Below are 17,875 nucleotides of genomic sequence, written 5' to 3'. Positions count from 1 at the left end.
ACATCCCATTCTCCTTTTGAGATTGTGTATGGGTTCAACCCCCTCACACCTCTTGATCTTCTTCCTATTCCTATACTTGATGATGTATTATGCAAGGATGGTTTTGAAAAGGCTTCTTTTATAAAAGATTTGCATAACGACATCAAGATACGAATTGAGAAGAAAGTTGGCAAGTATGTTGAACATGCCAACAAAAGGAGAAAAGCATTATTATTTGATGTTGGTGATTGAGTTTGGCTTCACTTGAGAAAGGATTGTTTTCCTAATCAAAGGAAGTCCAAATTTATGCCTTGAGGAGATGGACCTTTTCATGTCCTAAAGAGAATTAATGATAATGCTTATGAGTTAGATATGCCTGATACGTTTCTTGGCAGTCATACCTTTAATATCAATGATCTAACTCCTTTTTTCTGCAGGTCTTCAGAATTCGTGGTTGAATTCTCTCCAACTCGGGGAGTATGATGGAGATCAAGAAGAAAAAGAGAATGAGGTTGAAGTTGAATATGCTCAAAGACATATTAGCTCATCATCCTTTTTACCTCAAAGGATTACAAGGAGCAAAACTAAAGAGTTAGGAAGTAGACTTCAAATGTTTTCTTTTTTTGTAGTTTCTTTTGTATAAAATTTAAAATACATAGAGTAGTGTTTAGGAAGGTGCTAAAGAGGGAAACCTAAGACACCTCTTGTGTAAAGCATCTATAGGCGTTAGCTTTAGGAAAAGTCTAGAACGTGCCCCTTCACTCTCCATTTTAGGCGCTAGAAGTGGAAGAGTTATAGGCAACCTTGAAAAGCTTCTCTTGTAAGCTTCTTTGTAATTGATGACCAGTCTTTATCCCTATAAAAGGAGGGCTTGAGTCCTTGAAATAATAGAATTGATATTTTGAGTAAAGAACCTCTCCCAAATTGGTGAGTGAATTGAGAGAGACTTGTGTCTTCTTCTCTTCTAGTCTTATCTTGAGTGCATTCTTGGACTCTCAAGTGGCGGCAACTACACTCATCTTGAAGGCTTTCATCCTTCAAGTGGCGTGCACATCTCCAAGAGCTACAACCACATAAGTTTCCTAGTTCTGTTCATCTTTTTCATCCATTTCCATTCTAAAACAAACTCTAAAACATGTCTTTGATGTTTCTAGTCATTTCAATCGGTAGAACTTGCTTATTTTGTGTTTTTTTGTTTGGTAGTTTCTTCTAGCTTGTTGTTCTTGTGATTGTGTTTGAGTTTCCTTGTGTTTTAATCGGTTCATTTGAGTTTCCGTGTGTTTTAATCGGTTCATTTGCATTCTAGCTTGTTTTAACGGTTCATATGCCATATTATGGGTTTCTATATGAGTTTGGCTTGGTTACTTGTGATTTGGTGAGTTCTTGAATGTTAAGAACATTGATCCAATTCTTAGAAAGTTCCTAATCATATTCCAACTCTTGTTGAATCCATAACATGTCCATATTATATCTCTATCATGTTATTGGAATCATATCAGTTTATCTCTCTGTTCTCTTAAAATCTTGGATATTTGAAAAGTATCTAAGATCACTAATAAGTAATATATAGATTATTTGTAACTTCTTTCTTTTTCATTTTATTCTTTTTAATTAGAAAGGATTCACCTATCATTTTGAGTTAAGACACGTGTTTAAGAGGCTAGACTGCGTCATCTCTAATGTGTCCAAGAACTGCATCACGTTTGCCACAAAATGATGTATCTACTGTCATTCATGCATTCGGTGTGTGTCCGTGATACGTCTGAAATGCAAAAACACGACTTGGAAGTCATCTAAGAGCTTCATAAAAAATGTCAAATGATGATGGTTCTCCAAAAACAATCATTGATGCTTGAATGGTGGCATTTGTAAAATTTTCTTCAACTTTGCAACAACAATAATGTCAAAACTGTCATCAGAACAAAAATATGATGATAGTTGCATTTGAATCATTGTATGTGCACTACGATGATGATTATACAACCTAATATTTTTTTATTTATACTTTGGGTGTGTTTCTTCTTCCTCCACTTTCACCTCCTCTCCTTTGTGCATGTCATTATAGTTCCTTTTTGTTGAGTGTTTTTGTGGAAAATAACGGGGTGATTCGACATCAATGGGCATGATAATTTCATATAAGAAAGTCAAGATAGAACTTTCAACTCAAAACCTTAAGGCATGGGATATGTGGGTTTTCTTTCTTATGTATTGCTCTTCAAGCACATTCCTACTCAATGTGGGATAAACTGAAACTTGGAATCCTAACAATCACCCTTTCAAGTGCAAGTACTTCCACATTGGTACTTCCGCACAAGCAGCAGTGGTTACCCACTTGTACCATCTTTTTTATTAGAGTGGGACACACTTACCTGAAACTCCTTATCAAGAAGACTTTCGATACAAGGAATCCTAACAATACAACCACTCACATGACCACTTGTACCGCCATTTTTATCACAAAGGGAGACGCTTACCTAAAACTGCTTGTCATGAAGACTTTCGATACAAGGAATCCTTACAATACAGGATTTAACCACTCACATGCTTGATGCTCACTACACTATTTTGTTGAATTTTTTATTGGAAAATGTGAGGATGATTTGACACCAATGAGCCATGAACATTTCATATAAGAAAGTCAAGACACAACTTTCAACCTAAAACCTTAAGTCATTGGGTATGTGGGTCTTTTTTTTTTTATATATTGCTCACATTCCTACTCGATGTGGGAGAAACTCACACTTGGAATCCTAACACTTTGTTTTTCCCTTCTTTGTCACCACCACTCTTCATCATATTCTTGTCTCCTCATTCTTCGTTGTCGTAAAAGATAATTCTATTCTTACCTTCGCCTATCGCATTTGTCGTCGATCATTCACTTTTCTTCATCTTCACACCTTCATTTTTTTTCCACTCCTCAATGGGGTTGTTATTGTTGGTTAGTTACGCTGGTTCAATCTCTCATTATTGTCATTACATCTACTCACACTCCTCACCGTTGTCGTTGTCACAACCTATCCCCACTACCACCACCTCAAAATTGTAGTATTGGTGTCGTAATTAAATAATTTGTAAAGTTTGAATTATGTATATGAGGACGGTTTTGCAAAGAATTATCTTTGTAGGTGATATATTTGACGATGGTTTGAATTGTTATTGAAAATCTCATTTTTCAACAATGACTCAATCAACGAGGTTGTAGAACTATCACTAGAATGTGATTTAAATTGTTAGTGATGTCATTCACATTGTAGGGAAGATCAAGAAAGTGAATTAGGACATCGATGAAGAAAAAGATAGGGCTTATATATGATTCGAGTATATTTATCTTACAATAAGGTGGCAATGAAATGAGGGTGCTTTGGAGAATAGAAGACTGTTGCTGGAAAGCTGTGAAAAGAAATAACACATAGAATTTAAAATAACACATTGAAAAGAAATTGTCAAACTTACATTTCATATTAATAGACAAAGGTATTTTGTCATCTTTATTTATCTTCTTAAACATATTCTTTAATCTTGTAGGTCCTCTACCAATTTTTGAATGGGAAACTTTATCATCTGCCATGTTCCTGTTATCAAAAAAATATGATAAGCATCAAGAATATGAAATATAATTAAAATGAAATATATTGTAAAACTAAACATGAATCACATGTACATACAAATATATATTCCTTCATCATGATCATTTCGAGTTGCATGTACAACATCAGCAACATCGTCGTACTCTTTATTGATGGTCGTTCTTGTAAGTGATTCAATCTCACAAATGTCATTGTTTGTATCTTCTGGGTCATTATGTTTTTTTTTTCCATGTAGCACAACAGACCAGTGGTCAGACGTAGGATCTTGGATATAGAAAACTTGGGAAGCTTGATGTGCCATTATAAATGGTTCGTCATGATAACTTATCTTTCGAAAGTCAACCAAAGTCATTCCTGATTCATCAACTTTGACACCAGTCTTATTGTCAACCCACTTGCATTTGAAAACAGGTACAGTAAACTTGGTATAATTAACTTCCCAAATCTCTACTATGACACCATAATAAGGCATTGATCCCACAACAGGATTTTGATCCTTTGCAGTTGAAAACTGCATAGACTCTGCCTCCAAGGTGACTCTGCTATTTTGCACTGTACTCCTATCATCTCGAGACTTTGTGTAAAACAAACAACCATTTACTTCATAGCCAGAACAACATAAAACATTAAATTTGAGACCGTTTGCAAGCCATGTTAATGTTTCAGATGCTGATGGATCATTCATTATTAGTTGCTTAAACCATGACAAGAAAGTTTTGTTATGCTCAATTAACACCCATTTTTCTGATTGTCTTGGATTTTTATATTTGACAATGTCTTTGTGTGTATCTAAGTATGGTAACACCTCATCAGTGTTATTCAAGATATACAAGTGTGCTTGCAGAACGTCTTCTCTAGATTTGCTTATGACATGTACACCTCTTGAAGATTTACTTATGAATCTACGAGAGTGCCAACCTTTTTCAGGAACTCCTATACATTTGGCTTTTGACATGTACTCAGAACAAAACTCAATAGATTCTTCTGAAATGTATCTTTCAATAATGGAAGCTTCTGGACGACATTGATTCTTCACATATCCCTTCAAAATCTTCATGTATCGTTCAACTGGATACATCCATCGCATATAAACTGGCCCACACAATCTAATTTCTCTTACAAGATGAACAACCAAGTGTACCATAATATCAAAAAAAGATGGAGGAAAAAACATCTCGAGTTGACACAAGATAACAATTACTTCTTCTTCAAGTTCATCCTACTTCTGAGAGTCAATCTCTTTACTACATATGGAATTGAAAAATGAACATAGTCGAGTGATTGCATGCCTAACATTTTTGGGCAAGATTCCACGAATAGCCACCGGTAGTAATTGTTGCATTAGAACGTGACAATCATGTGACTTTAAGCCAATTAGTTTCAAATCATTCATAGATACAAGACTCTTCACATTTGAATAGTAGCCTTGTGGTACCTTAACACCTTTAAGACATTCACAAAAACTTGTTTTCTCTTTCTTTGACAAAGTGTAACACGCTGCAGGCAAGTATGTACGTTTACCAACTTCTCTCGGTGCCAATTCCTCTCGTATATTCATTTCAATCAAATCCAGACGTGCATTCACACCATCCTTTGTTTTGCCTTTAATGTTCAGAAGTGTTCCAATTAGACTGTCACACACATTCTTCTCTACGTGCATTACATCTAGACAGTGTCTAACATCTAACTTACACCAATACGGAAGATAAAAAAAGATTGATCTCTTCTTCCATATTTCACTCACAGTTTGCTTCTTCTTCATTTTTCCAAAAGTCACATTAACATTTTTTATTTTTTCATAAATTTCAACACCACTTAAGGGAGTGGGACAAATGTCATGTTCTTGGTATCCGTTAAAAGCTTTTTTCAATCGACGATACGGATGATATTTCTTTAGAATCTACGATGCCCAAGATACACGGTTTTTCTTCCATGTTTCAACTGCTCATAAGATGTCTTGTCTTGACATATTGGACATGCTCTATGGCCTTTCACACTATAACCTGACAAGTTCCCATATGCAGGGAAGTCATTGATAGTACAAAACAACATCGCATGCAATCAGAAAGATTCATTTTTAAACGCGTCAAACACATCAACCCCTTCATTCCACAATAATTTCAAATCTTCAATCAATGGATTAAGATAAACATCTATGTCATTTCCAGGTTGTTTTGGACCAGAGATCATCATAGATAACATCATGTATTTGCGCTTCATACACAAAGCAGGAGGTAAGTTGTACATCACTAACAAAACGGGCCATGAACTATGATTACTACTTAAATTTCCAAAGGGATTCATTCCATCAGTTGCCAATCCAAGTCTTAAGCTTCATGATTCTTTTCCAAATTCAGGAAATTCTTTATCAATATTCTTCCACTGCAAAGAATCAGCAGGATGACGAAGTAGTCCATCACTTTTTCTATTATCTGCATGCCACCTAAGTTTTTTAGCATCATTTGTATTTGCAAACAAACGCTTAAGCCTAGGAATTATTGGAAGATACCAAACAACCTTAGCAGGAGGACCTTCCTTTGTGAATTCATCAATTTCATCATTCTGACCAACTTTAACTTTATAACGTGACAAACCACACCTGGGACATCTTCTTAAATCTTCATACTCATTTCTGTATAAAATACAATCGTTAGGACATGAATGTATTTTTCTATACTCCATACCCATTGGACAAAGTATTTTTTTTTGCCTCATAATTTCGATTGGGCAAGGTATTTCCTTCTGGAAGCATGTCCTTAAGCAATTGAAGCAATTCTGTAAAACTTTTGTCGGTCCATCCATTCATTGCCTTGAAATTCATCAACCTTAACACTGCTGATAATCGTGTGAAGTTAGAACCAGGATACAAAGGAGTCTCTACATCATTAGACATATTTTCGAAAACTGCATTAGCAAAAGATTCTGCTCCCACGTCACGAATCATGTCTTCTAATCTATCATCCATTGAGAAACGAACTTCCTCCGAACCTCCATGCACACTTGGCAAGTCTAATAATTCACCATGCCACGTCCATGTTGTATAACTTTTCAAAAATCCATCACACAAAAGATGTTCTCTAATTTCGGAAACACTCAATATCCTTCCATTTAAACAATTAACACAAGGGCACCTTATCCTTACTCCATTCTTATAACAAACGACATTATGTTCTGCGAATTGTATGAATTCTTCCACCCCTTTTTCGTAAGTATCACTTATTCATGGTGTATTAATCCAACTTCGATCCATAGAACTGGTAAATTAAGAACCAGTGTGAACTTAGAACCAATGCGTTCAATAAGTAATCATTAACAAATAAATCAAAATTGCCGAAGGTCGGACACCTCCGGACTCAGAACCAGTGCGTTCAATATGTCAAAACAATATATAACTCTTAAAAAATAAATCAAAATTGTCGAAGGTCGGATACCTCCGGACTCAGAATCAGTGTGGTCAATATCTCAAAAACAATATATAATCATTCAAAATTAAATCAAAACTGCCGAAGGTTGGACACCTTCGGACAGAATCAGTTCATTTAATATATAGAATCAATATCTAACTCAAAATAAACACTTTCAAAATATAGTTAATAAAAAATAAAAATATACTAACCTTAGTAGAGGCGGTGATCGCGGTCGGAGGGCACAGTGACGCAGCTCGGAACGCACGGTGGTCACAATGGCGCGACTTTGAAGGAACGGTGGACGATATGTGCAGAACGGCGGCTGTCTCGGCGCGGTCAGGTTCGGCAACGTGGGCGGCAGTCGCGGGTCGCGGCAGGGTCGCGACAGGGTGCGGGGGTTGCGCGCGGCAGGGTCGGCAGGATGCGGTGGTGGTCGCTGGTAGGTTTGCGGTGCCGGTCGTGGTTGGTGGCAGGTTCGCGGCAGCGGGGTCCCAGTAACGGCTAGTCGCGCGCGGTCGGTGGCAGGGTCGCACTCGGTCAGCAGTGGCGCTCGGTCGGCAGTGGCGCTCGGTCGACGGTGGCGTTCGGTCAGCAGGGTGTGTCTTGCGGAGGCGCAATCGCAAGGGTTCTAGAGGGCGTGTGAGAAAGAAGGAGAAGTTTGTGAATGAATATGGGAGCGAGAGAAGAGTGTTTAAAACTTCAGCTTTTAACGACGGTTCTCGAAGAACCGTCTTCGAAACCTGACTTTTAACGACGGTTCTTGGCGCGAACCGTCGTTGTTTATTGCCTTCCAGTTTTTAACGACGGTTCTGGAACGAACCGTCGTTAAAAGTCTAAAAATAATTCTAAAAAATTACAGGATTGCCACCACGTCATTTTTAACGATGGTTATCTTCAAACCGTCTTTGAAGGGTGTCGTTATTGAAGAATTTTGTACTAGTATGAAAAAACAAGGGACTGTTGGTTCATTTTTGTAAATTGCATGGAGAGGGAGAAGTTTTTCAGAGATGGGTGCCAATGGACTCTAAAGGAGAGGAAACACAATTTCTTCAGTTGCAGCCATTGGAAAAGTTGATAGCAGCGATTTTACTACTGTTGTTGCGGTTTTCCACCATCTCAAGGCGCAAAAGAGATGTGGAATGAAGTAGGGATTTTGGAATCCCCTGGATGGCCAACCATGATGGAAACTATTTGACAGTTCTGGTTATAGGCTTTAAATGAACTGCTTTGTTTTTAAGGAAGCTTTTAAATATTGATTTTGAAGTTCCTCAAGTGTTAGTAATGATGGAATGTAGTAGGGAGGGATTATGATAGGTTTATTTTGGAATTTTTTAAGGGTTGGAGCACCCCTAAAGTGTCCCTATATAATTTGATTGATTCTTTGCTGATTAAAAGAAACAAGAAAACACGACCAAGCTAAGATAAGTTTCGGAAGAGGAACTCTCCTCTAAAATGAAAACCTTGCATCATGACTCTAATGGTGTATATGTTTGGCAACAATATCATGGATAGGAAAACACATATTACATGCTAGAATTAGATTGTTAACTGAGCTGCAAAATTTGTATCTGGAACTAATAGGCATTGTAATTATCGAGACAATGTTAGTCGAGCTAGGGCATTATGTGATTGAAACGTTTGTAGAAGTACTTTGAAAGTCTAATTAATATACTATGTAAATAGAATATAGATGTGTTTAAATAGGTTGAGCACCTTTAGTGTCTCCTTTAGTTTATATTCTTTTTTAGTTGATAAAGAAATAATATTGTCTCTCTAGTCTAGTTTCTTTGAGAATTTATTTTCTAACTACATATAACGAAGAGCTTAAATTTATTTAGAAAATCATACACTACTTTGTACTTGGATAAAATGATAGTACAATAGAAATATGAATATGATAAGTATAGAGTACAAGGGAGAAGACTTAAATTATCCACACCTTATTATAACATATTAAGTGAAACATGATATAAAGATTTGAATGTATTTTACACTAATCTTTGGTGTGTGAGAATGTAAATGTAAATTTCACAATAATCTTGCTTGCTCAAGTGATGATTGCACATCAACCTCATCATCCCCGTTCACTTCCAAGAATTCTTTAAACGTCATCTCACGATATTTCTTTAGATGTTTTTCATCAACAAACTTTGCGTTAGGGTTGATCAATCTGTCCAGTGAAGGTCCATGAAGGCCAACCACAGATATCCTTTGCACCTTATTGTTGTCAACAATAACTCGATGGATGTGACTCTTATACATCCCATTGGTTAAGATCTACAATTGATTGATGTTAAAAACATAAGTCAAATGGTGAGAAGGAGCAAAAAGGTTTATTAATAATAAGGCATTAAAAGAAAGATGATGGAGGAAAAAAATTTGTTTCACAAAGAATGAAATAAATTAAGTAACACACTTAAGAGGTGTGCTTCAACCTTTATAAAAAAAAAATCATGTTACATAATCTACAACCAAATCATGTAGTCCAACAAATAACAAAACAGTAGTCCAATAATAACAAGTGTGTTTCTTCCTGCACCCCTATATGCTTTGAAATACCCTAATTACCCTTGATAGTTTTGGATGATTATGGAATAGGATGTTGTGTAAGCAAAAGATGTTTCCAAAATAAGAAATTCAAAAGACAAAAAAATCCATTCTTTCCATAACATATTTTCTGGACTTCGAAAAGATAAATTCAGAATTCATAAAATGTGTTATGGAAAGTATGTTCCAAAAACATTTCAAAAAGAACAATCTATAAGTATTTTTAAAAAGGGTAAAACAGTCTTTTCCAAAAAAAAAATATGCGGTGCAAGGAGAAAGTTGTTAGAGTGCAGAAAGAAAATCCTAATAAAGAAAGAGATGTGTTACAACCTTAAAACTGGTCAAAAAAGAAAATCAGTTAAACATTCCTACTATATGTGCTCACAATAAGAAGACACCTACAACAACAAAAAATAATCAAGTATCTATAAATCATACAAACTATTTTATGGAGAAAATAATTTGAATAAAAGTAACCTCAAGTTGATCACCAAGCTGGATGAGGATGGCATGATGAGGAATATAGGCATTAATCCAGTTTCCTTTGTGGGAAAGAATTTGGAGACCACCATTTACATCTTGAACAAGTGTAATTATAAAGCCAGGGTCAGTGTGTTGAGGCAAGCCAACAGCTCCCTTGGATTTGGCATTGGGTGGATAAAGGTTCATGGCCAGTACATCAAACCCTGACTTCAATTCCAATGCCTTCTCTACAAAGTGTTCTTCAAACCCTAAGCTTTTAGACACTGCCCTCGCCAATTCAATTACTATCCTTCTCATTTCTTTGCCATATTCTTCTAAAATTTTGCTGATGCACCAAATAACCCAAAACAACTTCAAATATATGGAAGAGGGGATGCCATAATAATTAAACCTAGATAGATACCTTTCTCATCAGATTTATATATGCTGGAGAGTAATTTACAAATTGTATTATTTTATTTTGCGGAATTAAGAACATTTTTTTTAAGAACACTTAAGGTTTAAAATCTTCTTAAAGTTTTTTACAAGAAACCTTGATAAAGATAGCCGTGACATTAAGTATACGCAAAACAAACATTATTAAAAAATTATTAAATAAAAATTAATTTAGAAAAAAATAATAATTAATTGTTATATTAATTAAATTATATACTATTTTAAAGATTAAACAAAATTAATAATATCTAAATTAGTTTCTGTTATTAATAAATAGTTTTTAAATTGGTATCTAATTAGTTACCTAGGATCTAGCTATTAATTATTTAAATCTTGGTAGATAATATTATATACCAATTTAGAAACTATTTAGTAATAATAGAAACTAATTTAGATATCATTATTTTTTTTAATCTATTAAATAATATATAATTTAGTTAATATATCTTTATCTCTAAAATTAGTTTATATTTAATTAATTTTTTTAGTGACTTTAATCATCGTAAAAATAAACTTGATTAATGTTGATCTAAATAATTGTAATTCACTTCAACTAAAAATAATATATAATCTATTTTAGTGAATGAAGATAAAGTTATCAGAATTAAGGTGTAATATTTTTCTTTATTGAACCAATGAATTATATTTTGAAGTAAACATAAAATTATAGATAACTATATAATTTTCTAAATAAAATAATAACAATTAATTTGAAAATGTTAACATAACTATAGATAACTATATTTTAGAAAGGTTATAAAAGTGTAATAAAAGAGTAAATGAGATGACAGCTAAAATTTTAAAAATGACAGATATAAAAGCTTAATGTATATTTATGTATGAAAAAGTATATTTTGAGAGTTGTGATGAGAAATGATATTTTGGGTAAAAGGGGTGACCAATTGAACAAGTGGAAACACCTTAGAACATAAAGGGAGATAGAGAAATAAGTTTTGTGTAGTTATTATGTACCTGAAACCAGATGGGTTGGAAGGAAAATGAGATTGAGGATGCGCAACAACCTTCAGATATTCCCTGTTTTCCCCAGTGGAGGAGTTTAGTTCCCATCTGATTCTATCCGATGGACTTCTTTTGCTGTAGATCCTTCTCTCATTCAATGTTGTTTGATCAAAGAAATCAGAAACTCCATTTAATATATTGTCAAATACTCCATCTGGGATGCTATGGTTTACCAACTGCATACATATTAAACAATGAGAAACTATATATATATATATATATATATATATATATATATATATATATGTTGTAATATGCAGCTTGCTTTACTTGGTATGGAGTTGCACGGATTTTTGATGGACCAAGTTGTTGTAATGAGTGAGAGTATAACAAGGTTTTTGGGAGGAAGATTTTTTGTTAAAATTAATTAACTATTAAAGTTAGTTACAAGTTATTTAAATTCTAAAATTGATAAATACTTGATATATAGTTAATTAGATATTAAAATTATTTATTATAAAAAAAAATTAGAGAAAAAAAAGAGCAAAGACAGTTTACATAGAAGAAGCCATATTCTAGGCAAGCATGACGGAGGCATTGAAGGGCATGCAGTTGCTGATTAGGGCTATCAGAGAAGAGAAGAGAGTAATCAATAGTGGGTATTTCATCATCACAGGCTGAGTAAAGATCAGCATGATGAAGATGTTCTATCACTGCAAGCTCTGAGAAATTAGCATTGGAGAAAATAGGTTCAGAAGACTGAATTTGGGATGCAAAGGAACTTATTTCAGCCATTATAATCAAAGATTGAGAGTGAAAGAGAAGCTATACTTTGGTAGTAACTTATATCATGTCTCAGATGCATAAGCACTGCAGCTATATATTTCCTCTACCCCTACGGTGATTGTCACATTAGCATTTAATATCAACTTCTCAACTATACCATTAAATGTGTTACGTGTTTTTTTAGTATTTCTTATGATAAGAAAGCAATTTGTATGTGACTAAAACATAAATTGTATGTGACTTTCCAACATAAATTCTCCAAAATAAATATGTTCAAATAAATAAAAAAATATCACAAATATCCAGATAAAATCCAATACGTAACTTACTAAAAATATATTTTACATTTTTGTTATATTAGTCAGTGTCCAAAAAAGTTTTATAGTTTCCACGTTTGACTTTAACATTAATTAAACTGATGTATACTGCCTTGCATTATTATTGTTCATTAGTCTCCGCATAAAAGAAATAAAGATAATTATGTTTAGAGTCTTTTTCAAATTTGTGTAATTTTAATTAAGCTCTAATTAAAAAAATTATTTAATTTAGGAACTTAATGATTTTTTTTTAATAAAATCTGACTTAAAAATATCTAAATTTATAATAAATTTAATACTTAATTAAGTTTAATTATTATAATTAATATTTATTAGTCCGGTACTTTTTTATCAATAAGAATAAATAAAATAAAATGAGAAACTTTTATAAAAAAAGTAACAAGACCAAAGTACACAACACCTTGTTTTTGTTATCCCCAATAATAGAACTCGGTAGAAGATCGACTCTTCCCAACTGGAGTTCCAACAAACTCAACAAATCAATCAGAACCTTATAGAAAATGACTAAAAAGATCTAGACATGACTACATTAGAGCAAGAAAATCATCCCTCCAAAAGGCCCTAACAATCTTTTAGCCAAAATAGCAATAGAAAATACCTCGCAAAATGAAGAAGCCCCCACACAAAAACCACCCTACAACCTTCTTCTTTTGACATGGATCTAAATTCCCAAATGCATCATTAACCATGACACGTATGGGATCATGACCTGAAACTTTATGCTCATTTGATTGGAAAATTGAAAGTGTTTCAATCGTATTTTGTACAAAAATTGTCTTGTCATGTAGAGGCCAAAATGTATAACCTTTTGGAAAATGATGAAGAATGAAGTGCTCAAATGTTGCTTCTCGAGTTTGCCATTTTTTGAGATTGAATTTCGGATATGGACAATTTATCTTACCCTCAACGCTCTTATTAGTAAATGCAAGGTCCAAAAATTTATTCAATCCTGATATGTATTTCGAGACATGTTATAATCCAAGACTTATCCATATCTAAATGGAATTGTTTGATAAAAATAAAGCAAACTTATCACGAAAGTTTAAAAAAAAAAACATGTGTCAACAAGAGCATTAGAATGCGTAGAAGAATAAGAGTAGAGAAAGTGTATAAAGAAGTTGTACAAATTTAGTGTATGAAGAAGATATGAAAGTGGTAAAAAAAGTAACCTTCACTATTAGTACGTAGTTGAAGGAGAAATAGTATATGACGGAATATGGTACCAAGAACCTATGAAGTGCCTATCATTAATTAACAACAAAAATTACAACAAAAAATTTACGTACCTGTGACTTTTTTAAGTGACTAGAAATAACTTCAATAACTGCACGCTATTGACGGATGTGGGCATAAAAGATCCACCAGCTGAGGAAGTCTGTAGGAGGTTGGCTGGCGGTGGAACAGAGGAAAGAAAAGGGGAGTAGCTGTTGGTGAACATTCACGGCACGCTATTGGCGGATGTGGGCATAAAAGAAGGTTGGTGCAGGAGCAGGGTCTGGTCAAACTCGTGTGTGCAGTTTGGCATGATCCCGATGATACTGGTGGTTCCTTGGTGACTGTTGCTAGCAGCAGGAACTAAGGTCTTGCGGAAGGTGCTTCTAACGGGCCGGGGTTGCACGACTCTGTATCAGCCCTTTACAGACGCTATGTTACTTTGATCATGGGTGTGTTTATGTTGGAGTTGTGAGGAACCACCTCTTGAAAAGGTCCAATTAATTTGTAATTAGGTCGATGTTTATTCTTGATAAGCTATATACTTCTATGCTTTTGACTCAGGTAGGTTTTGTAGTGGTTAGTTTTACAACCTGGCTAAACTTCTGCTTTGGTGTTGCTCCTTGTTGGGCTTGGGTTGACTGGTGAGGCAGGTTGTTTGGAGTCTTGAGTGATGAAGGTCAAGTGAACTGGCTGGGGTTGTGCATGGAGTGTTGAGTGGAAGGATGTATGGTGTGGTGCTTAAATAGCTGAGTGAGGAGTTCTTTGGAACCTCCGGATGGGGTCTTAAGATTGTAACCATTGTCCTTTTGGAGTTGTTGTCGACAATGAAGAAGTGCTCCTATGGATGGACTGGTATGGATGTTGTTGCACTTATCTAGCTGTAAGTGGTGCCTAGGTTATTACCTCTGCTGTCTGATTGCCTTTAGCAATTGATTGGGGTGATAGGGGCCTCTGGTTCTGGATGACACATTTGATGTGGCTGGGTGTTGGGTTGGGTTGGTGGCCTTTGTAGTTGGTTCTTGGTTTTATGTGTTGTTGGAAGGTATCTGAATGTCACAGAATGTTGTGGTTCGGTTGTTGGTCTCATTATGTGCATTATGACGTGGCTATTGTGAAGTAGTGTGGATGGGACATGATGGCTAGTTGGATTTTTGTGATTTTTTGGTTGGGAGTGATGAAAGGTGGCATGAAGTAGAAGTGGACCACGCTTGGTGTGTGTGCAGGTTTTTGGGCTCGTTAACAACAACAATTTCTCCTTATCCATTTAATTAAGAAGATTCAAATGTGAACATGGAGGTACCTTTGGTCAGAAGGTATTGAGAAGCAATCTGAGGCTGTGTTTTATGGTTGAACATAGCTGCTATGCTGGAGATCTCCCTATCAGTAAACGTTAAGTGGTCATTTTTGTTTTATGCTTTTATGCTAATTCTATGTAATTCATTTGATGTGGGGTAAGGGGTTCTAAATAGCTTAAGTTACTTATTTTATGTTTTTGCTCTGTTTATCTATTTGCTTAAGTTATGTGTGCTCTTGTATACGGATTGGGACACCCCTTAAGTGTCTCTTTTTTATTTTATTTATTCTTTGCTGATAAAAAAAAAACTTCAATAACTGTAAATCTATATTTGTTTTCACCAGCAAACAAAGTATTTGGAAGGTAAAGAAGAATAATGTGTTACTTAAACTCAAACTACTTCTGATAGGAGTAATCTTAGCACAAAAAGTCAAAAGGAATAGACACAATCAAAAAAGTCCAACAAAGAATATATGTATATTCTATCTTGAATTTTGGATAAGATGCATCAACATCTACTTCTAAAAAAACAAAAAGTTATTATCAACAAAGAAACCGCTTAAAAAAAAACAAAAAGTTATTATCAATAAATAAAGTTGCAACTTGCATAAATACTAAATCAAAACATAAATGATAAAAATTGAGAATATGATAAATTTTAAATAAAAGAAATATTACATACTATCTATGCAATCGCAAAATTTATTACATACTATAAATTATATGGCTTAACCAAAAACTGTAAATATAAAACCACATATTACATCTATTACTATTGTAACACAACTACAATGAATCCACGCATATCATCAACATCTAATTATTAACTAATCTATATACTATACCAATTCTCCAATAAGTTATAATAGATGTCAGTATTTAATGGAGGTTATTTAGTGGAGGTTAATATAACTCTAGGAACTGATTTAATTAATGGAGGTTTTTTCTAAAACCTCAAGAAAATAACGGAGGTTTTTTAACCTTAGGTAAATTCCAAAGGTTTATTCTAAAACCTCAGCAAAATAACAGAGGTTTTTTTAACCTTCGTTAATTTTCAAAGGTTTATTCTAAAACCTCAACAAAATAATGGAGATTTTTTTAACCTTCGTTAATTTAAAAAGGTTTATTTTAAAACCTCTGCAAAATAACATAGGTTTTTTAAACCTTCGTTTATTTCCAAAGGTTTATTTTAAAACTTCCGCAAAATAACGGAGGTTTTTTTAACCTTAGTTAATTTCTAAAGGTTTATTTTAAAATCTCTGCCAAATAACGAAGGTTTTTTTTAACCTTCTTTAAATTCAAATGGTTTATTCTAAAACCTCATTAAAATAATGGAGATTTTTTAAATTTTCGTTAAGTTTAAAAGATTTATTGTAAAAATAAATAAAATATTTGAGATTATCTCAAATCTCAATAAATAAATATAATTAAAAAAATGTATAAACAAATAATTAAAAATAATTTTAATTTATTTAATAACTAAATTCTTTAAAGTTTTTGATAATTATAGCATAATTTTCATATAATAACTTTATATTATATTAAAATAAATTTATTTATCAATGCTTAATATAACTTTCAGAATAAATTTAATCAAGGGAAGTTTTTTTAAACTCCATTAAATATCAAAGGTCTATTTAATGAGGTTTATTTGAAAACCTCTGGTAAATGACAGAGGTTTATTTGAAAACCCTAGTAAACTGTTATAATTTTATTTCAAATTCTTTTTGTTTTTGATTTTTTCCTTTCCTCTTCACTTCCGGTAGACCCTAAACCCGCCTTTCATTTCCATCTTCTCTTTTCTTCACTCTCATCACCTCACTCCCATTGCACATCACTGGACCTTTGCTTCTACTGCTCCACAATGAAATGTGCTTCTGCTATTCCAGCATGGAAAATGGTTCTTCTACTCCACCATGGAACTTGCTTCAACCTTCGCTCCACCACGTAACCGCTTGTCTACAAAGCGCAGGTATGTTCCGCGATTGGTGATGTGGTGTTTCTTATTTATTTGACGATCTTGGAACCCTAATTTTTCTGATCAGTTTGTTTTTCGTCGTTAGTGCGTCGTTCTCGTCATTCTTTGTGGCTATGGTTTATGATTGAGGTTGTGGTCCATGTTTCGTGCTTCGTCTTGTACCTTTTTCTCATCGGTTTTTGATTCATTGTTCGTACTCAAGGTCATGGTTCGTTCGTTGTGGCAGTGGTTGGGGTTTGTGTTGATGTTTTCCTCTTGTTTGAAATATTTTGAAGCATTAAATTTGAATTATTTAAACACTTAAATAAATGCCTAAGATGCTAATTCTGAAGCATTTCAGTATTGAATATTTAAAATTAGTGCTTTAAATGTGAATCTGGTGATGTTCTGTCTTTGAATGCAAGTGCATCTTCTGTTTGTCCATGTGATGTTCTAAAAAAGGGAAGGAATGGAAGTGGAAATGAATATAGTTTGGTGCACACAGATGAAATTTCCCTTCCTTGCTGCTGGTTGTATTCGAAAGGGCTTTTCCACAAGGTTACATGTACAAGGCTATAGTATAAGTAGAAATCACAGTTTTAAGCTCTTGTATATCCAAAGCATAGTTTTGTCCAAAATTCTATTTGCATAAGGTCTTAGTTCTTAGTCTCTGAATATGATCATTTAATTGGTTTCTAAACATGGTGTTTGCTTTCTTCCAAATTCCTACTTTATTTTAGGAGAGTTTGATTCATTTTCCTCCAATATATAACATATATAAATATTGGGTCCATTATTTCACTTGCTATAAACAGTTTGGTACAAATGTCATTTGAATGCTAAGCATGCAATTATTCATCCGACTCTTGTTTTAAATCTGGAGCTTG

The 17,875-nt window shown here is 33.9% G+C and overlaps 1 protein-coding gene and 1 pseudogene across 1 annotated transcript; both read right to left on the bottom strand.

The window, feature by feature from the left end:
- Positions 1-3,166: 3,166 nt before the first annotated feature.
- LOC137815875 (uncharacterized) lies at positions 3,167-6,816 on the bottom strand (annotated as a pseudogene).
- A 1,986-nt stretch (positions 6,817-8,802) lies between these two features.
- LOC137819500 (2-oxoglutarate-dependent dioxygenase 19-like) lies at positions 8,803-12,290 on the bottom strand. Its single transcript, XM_068623374.1, has 4 exons — positions 11,957-12,290; positions 11,411-11,634; positions 9,998-10,328; positions 8,803-9,250 (listed from the first exon to the last, which is right to left on the bottom strand). The coding sequence occupies exons 1-4, from the start codon at positions 12,191-12,193 to the stop codon at positions 9,002-9,004; spliced, it is 1,041 nt and encodes a 346-aa protein (XP_068479475.1). The 5' UTR covers positions 12,194-12,290; the 3' UTR covers positions 8,803-9,001.
- Positions 12,291-17,875: the final 5,585 nt, after the last annotated feature.

The sequence above is a fragment of the Phaseolus vulgaris genome, chromosome 10 (genome assembly GCF_000499845.2).
Source record: "Phaseolus vulgaris cultivar G19833 chromosome 10, P. vulgaris v2.0, whole genome shotgun sequence".
In the NCBI taxonomy this organism is placed as follows: Eukaryota; Viridiplantae; Streptophyta; class Magnoliopsida; order Fabales; family Fabaceae; genus Phaseolus; species Phaseolus vulgaris.
This window is presented reverse-complemented; position numbering and strand designations above follow the sequence as displayed.

Bases quoted from the DNA above. Each gene is read 5' to 3' on its own strand.
- LOC137819500 (XM_068623374.1), bottom strand. From the start codon at position 12,193: ATGGCTGAAATAAGTTCCTTTGCATCCCAAATTCAGTCTTCTGAACCT. The intron at 11,635-11,956 runs GTAAACTGTCTT...ATATGTATGCAG, and splicing joins TAGAATATGGCTTCTTCTAT to TTGGTAAACCATAGCATCCC. The intron at 10,329-11,410 runs GTACATAATAAC...TTGGTGCATCAG, and splicing joins TCCAACCCATCTGGTTTCAG to CAAAATTTTAGAAGAATATG.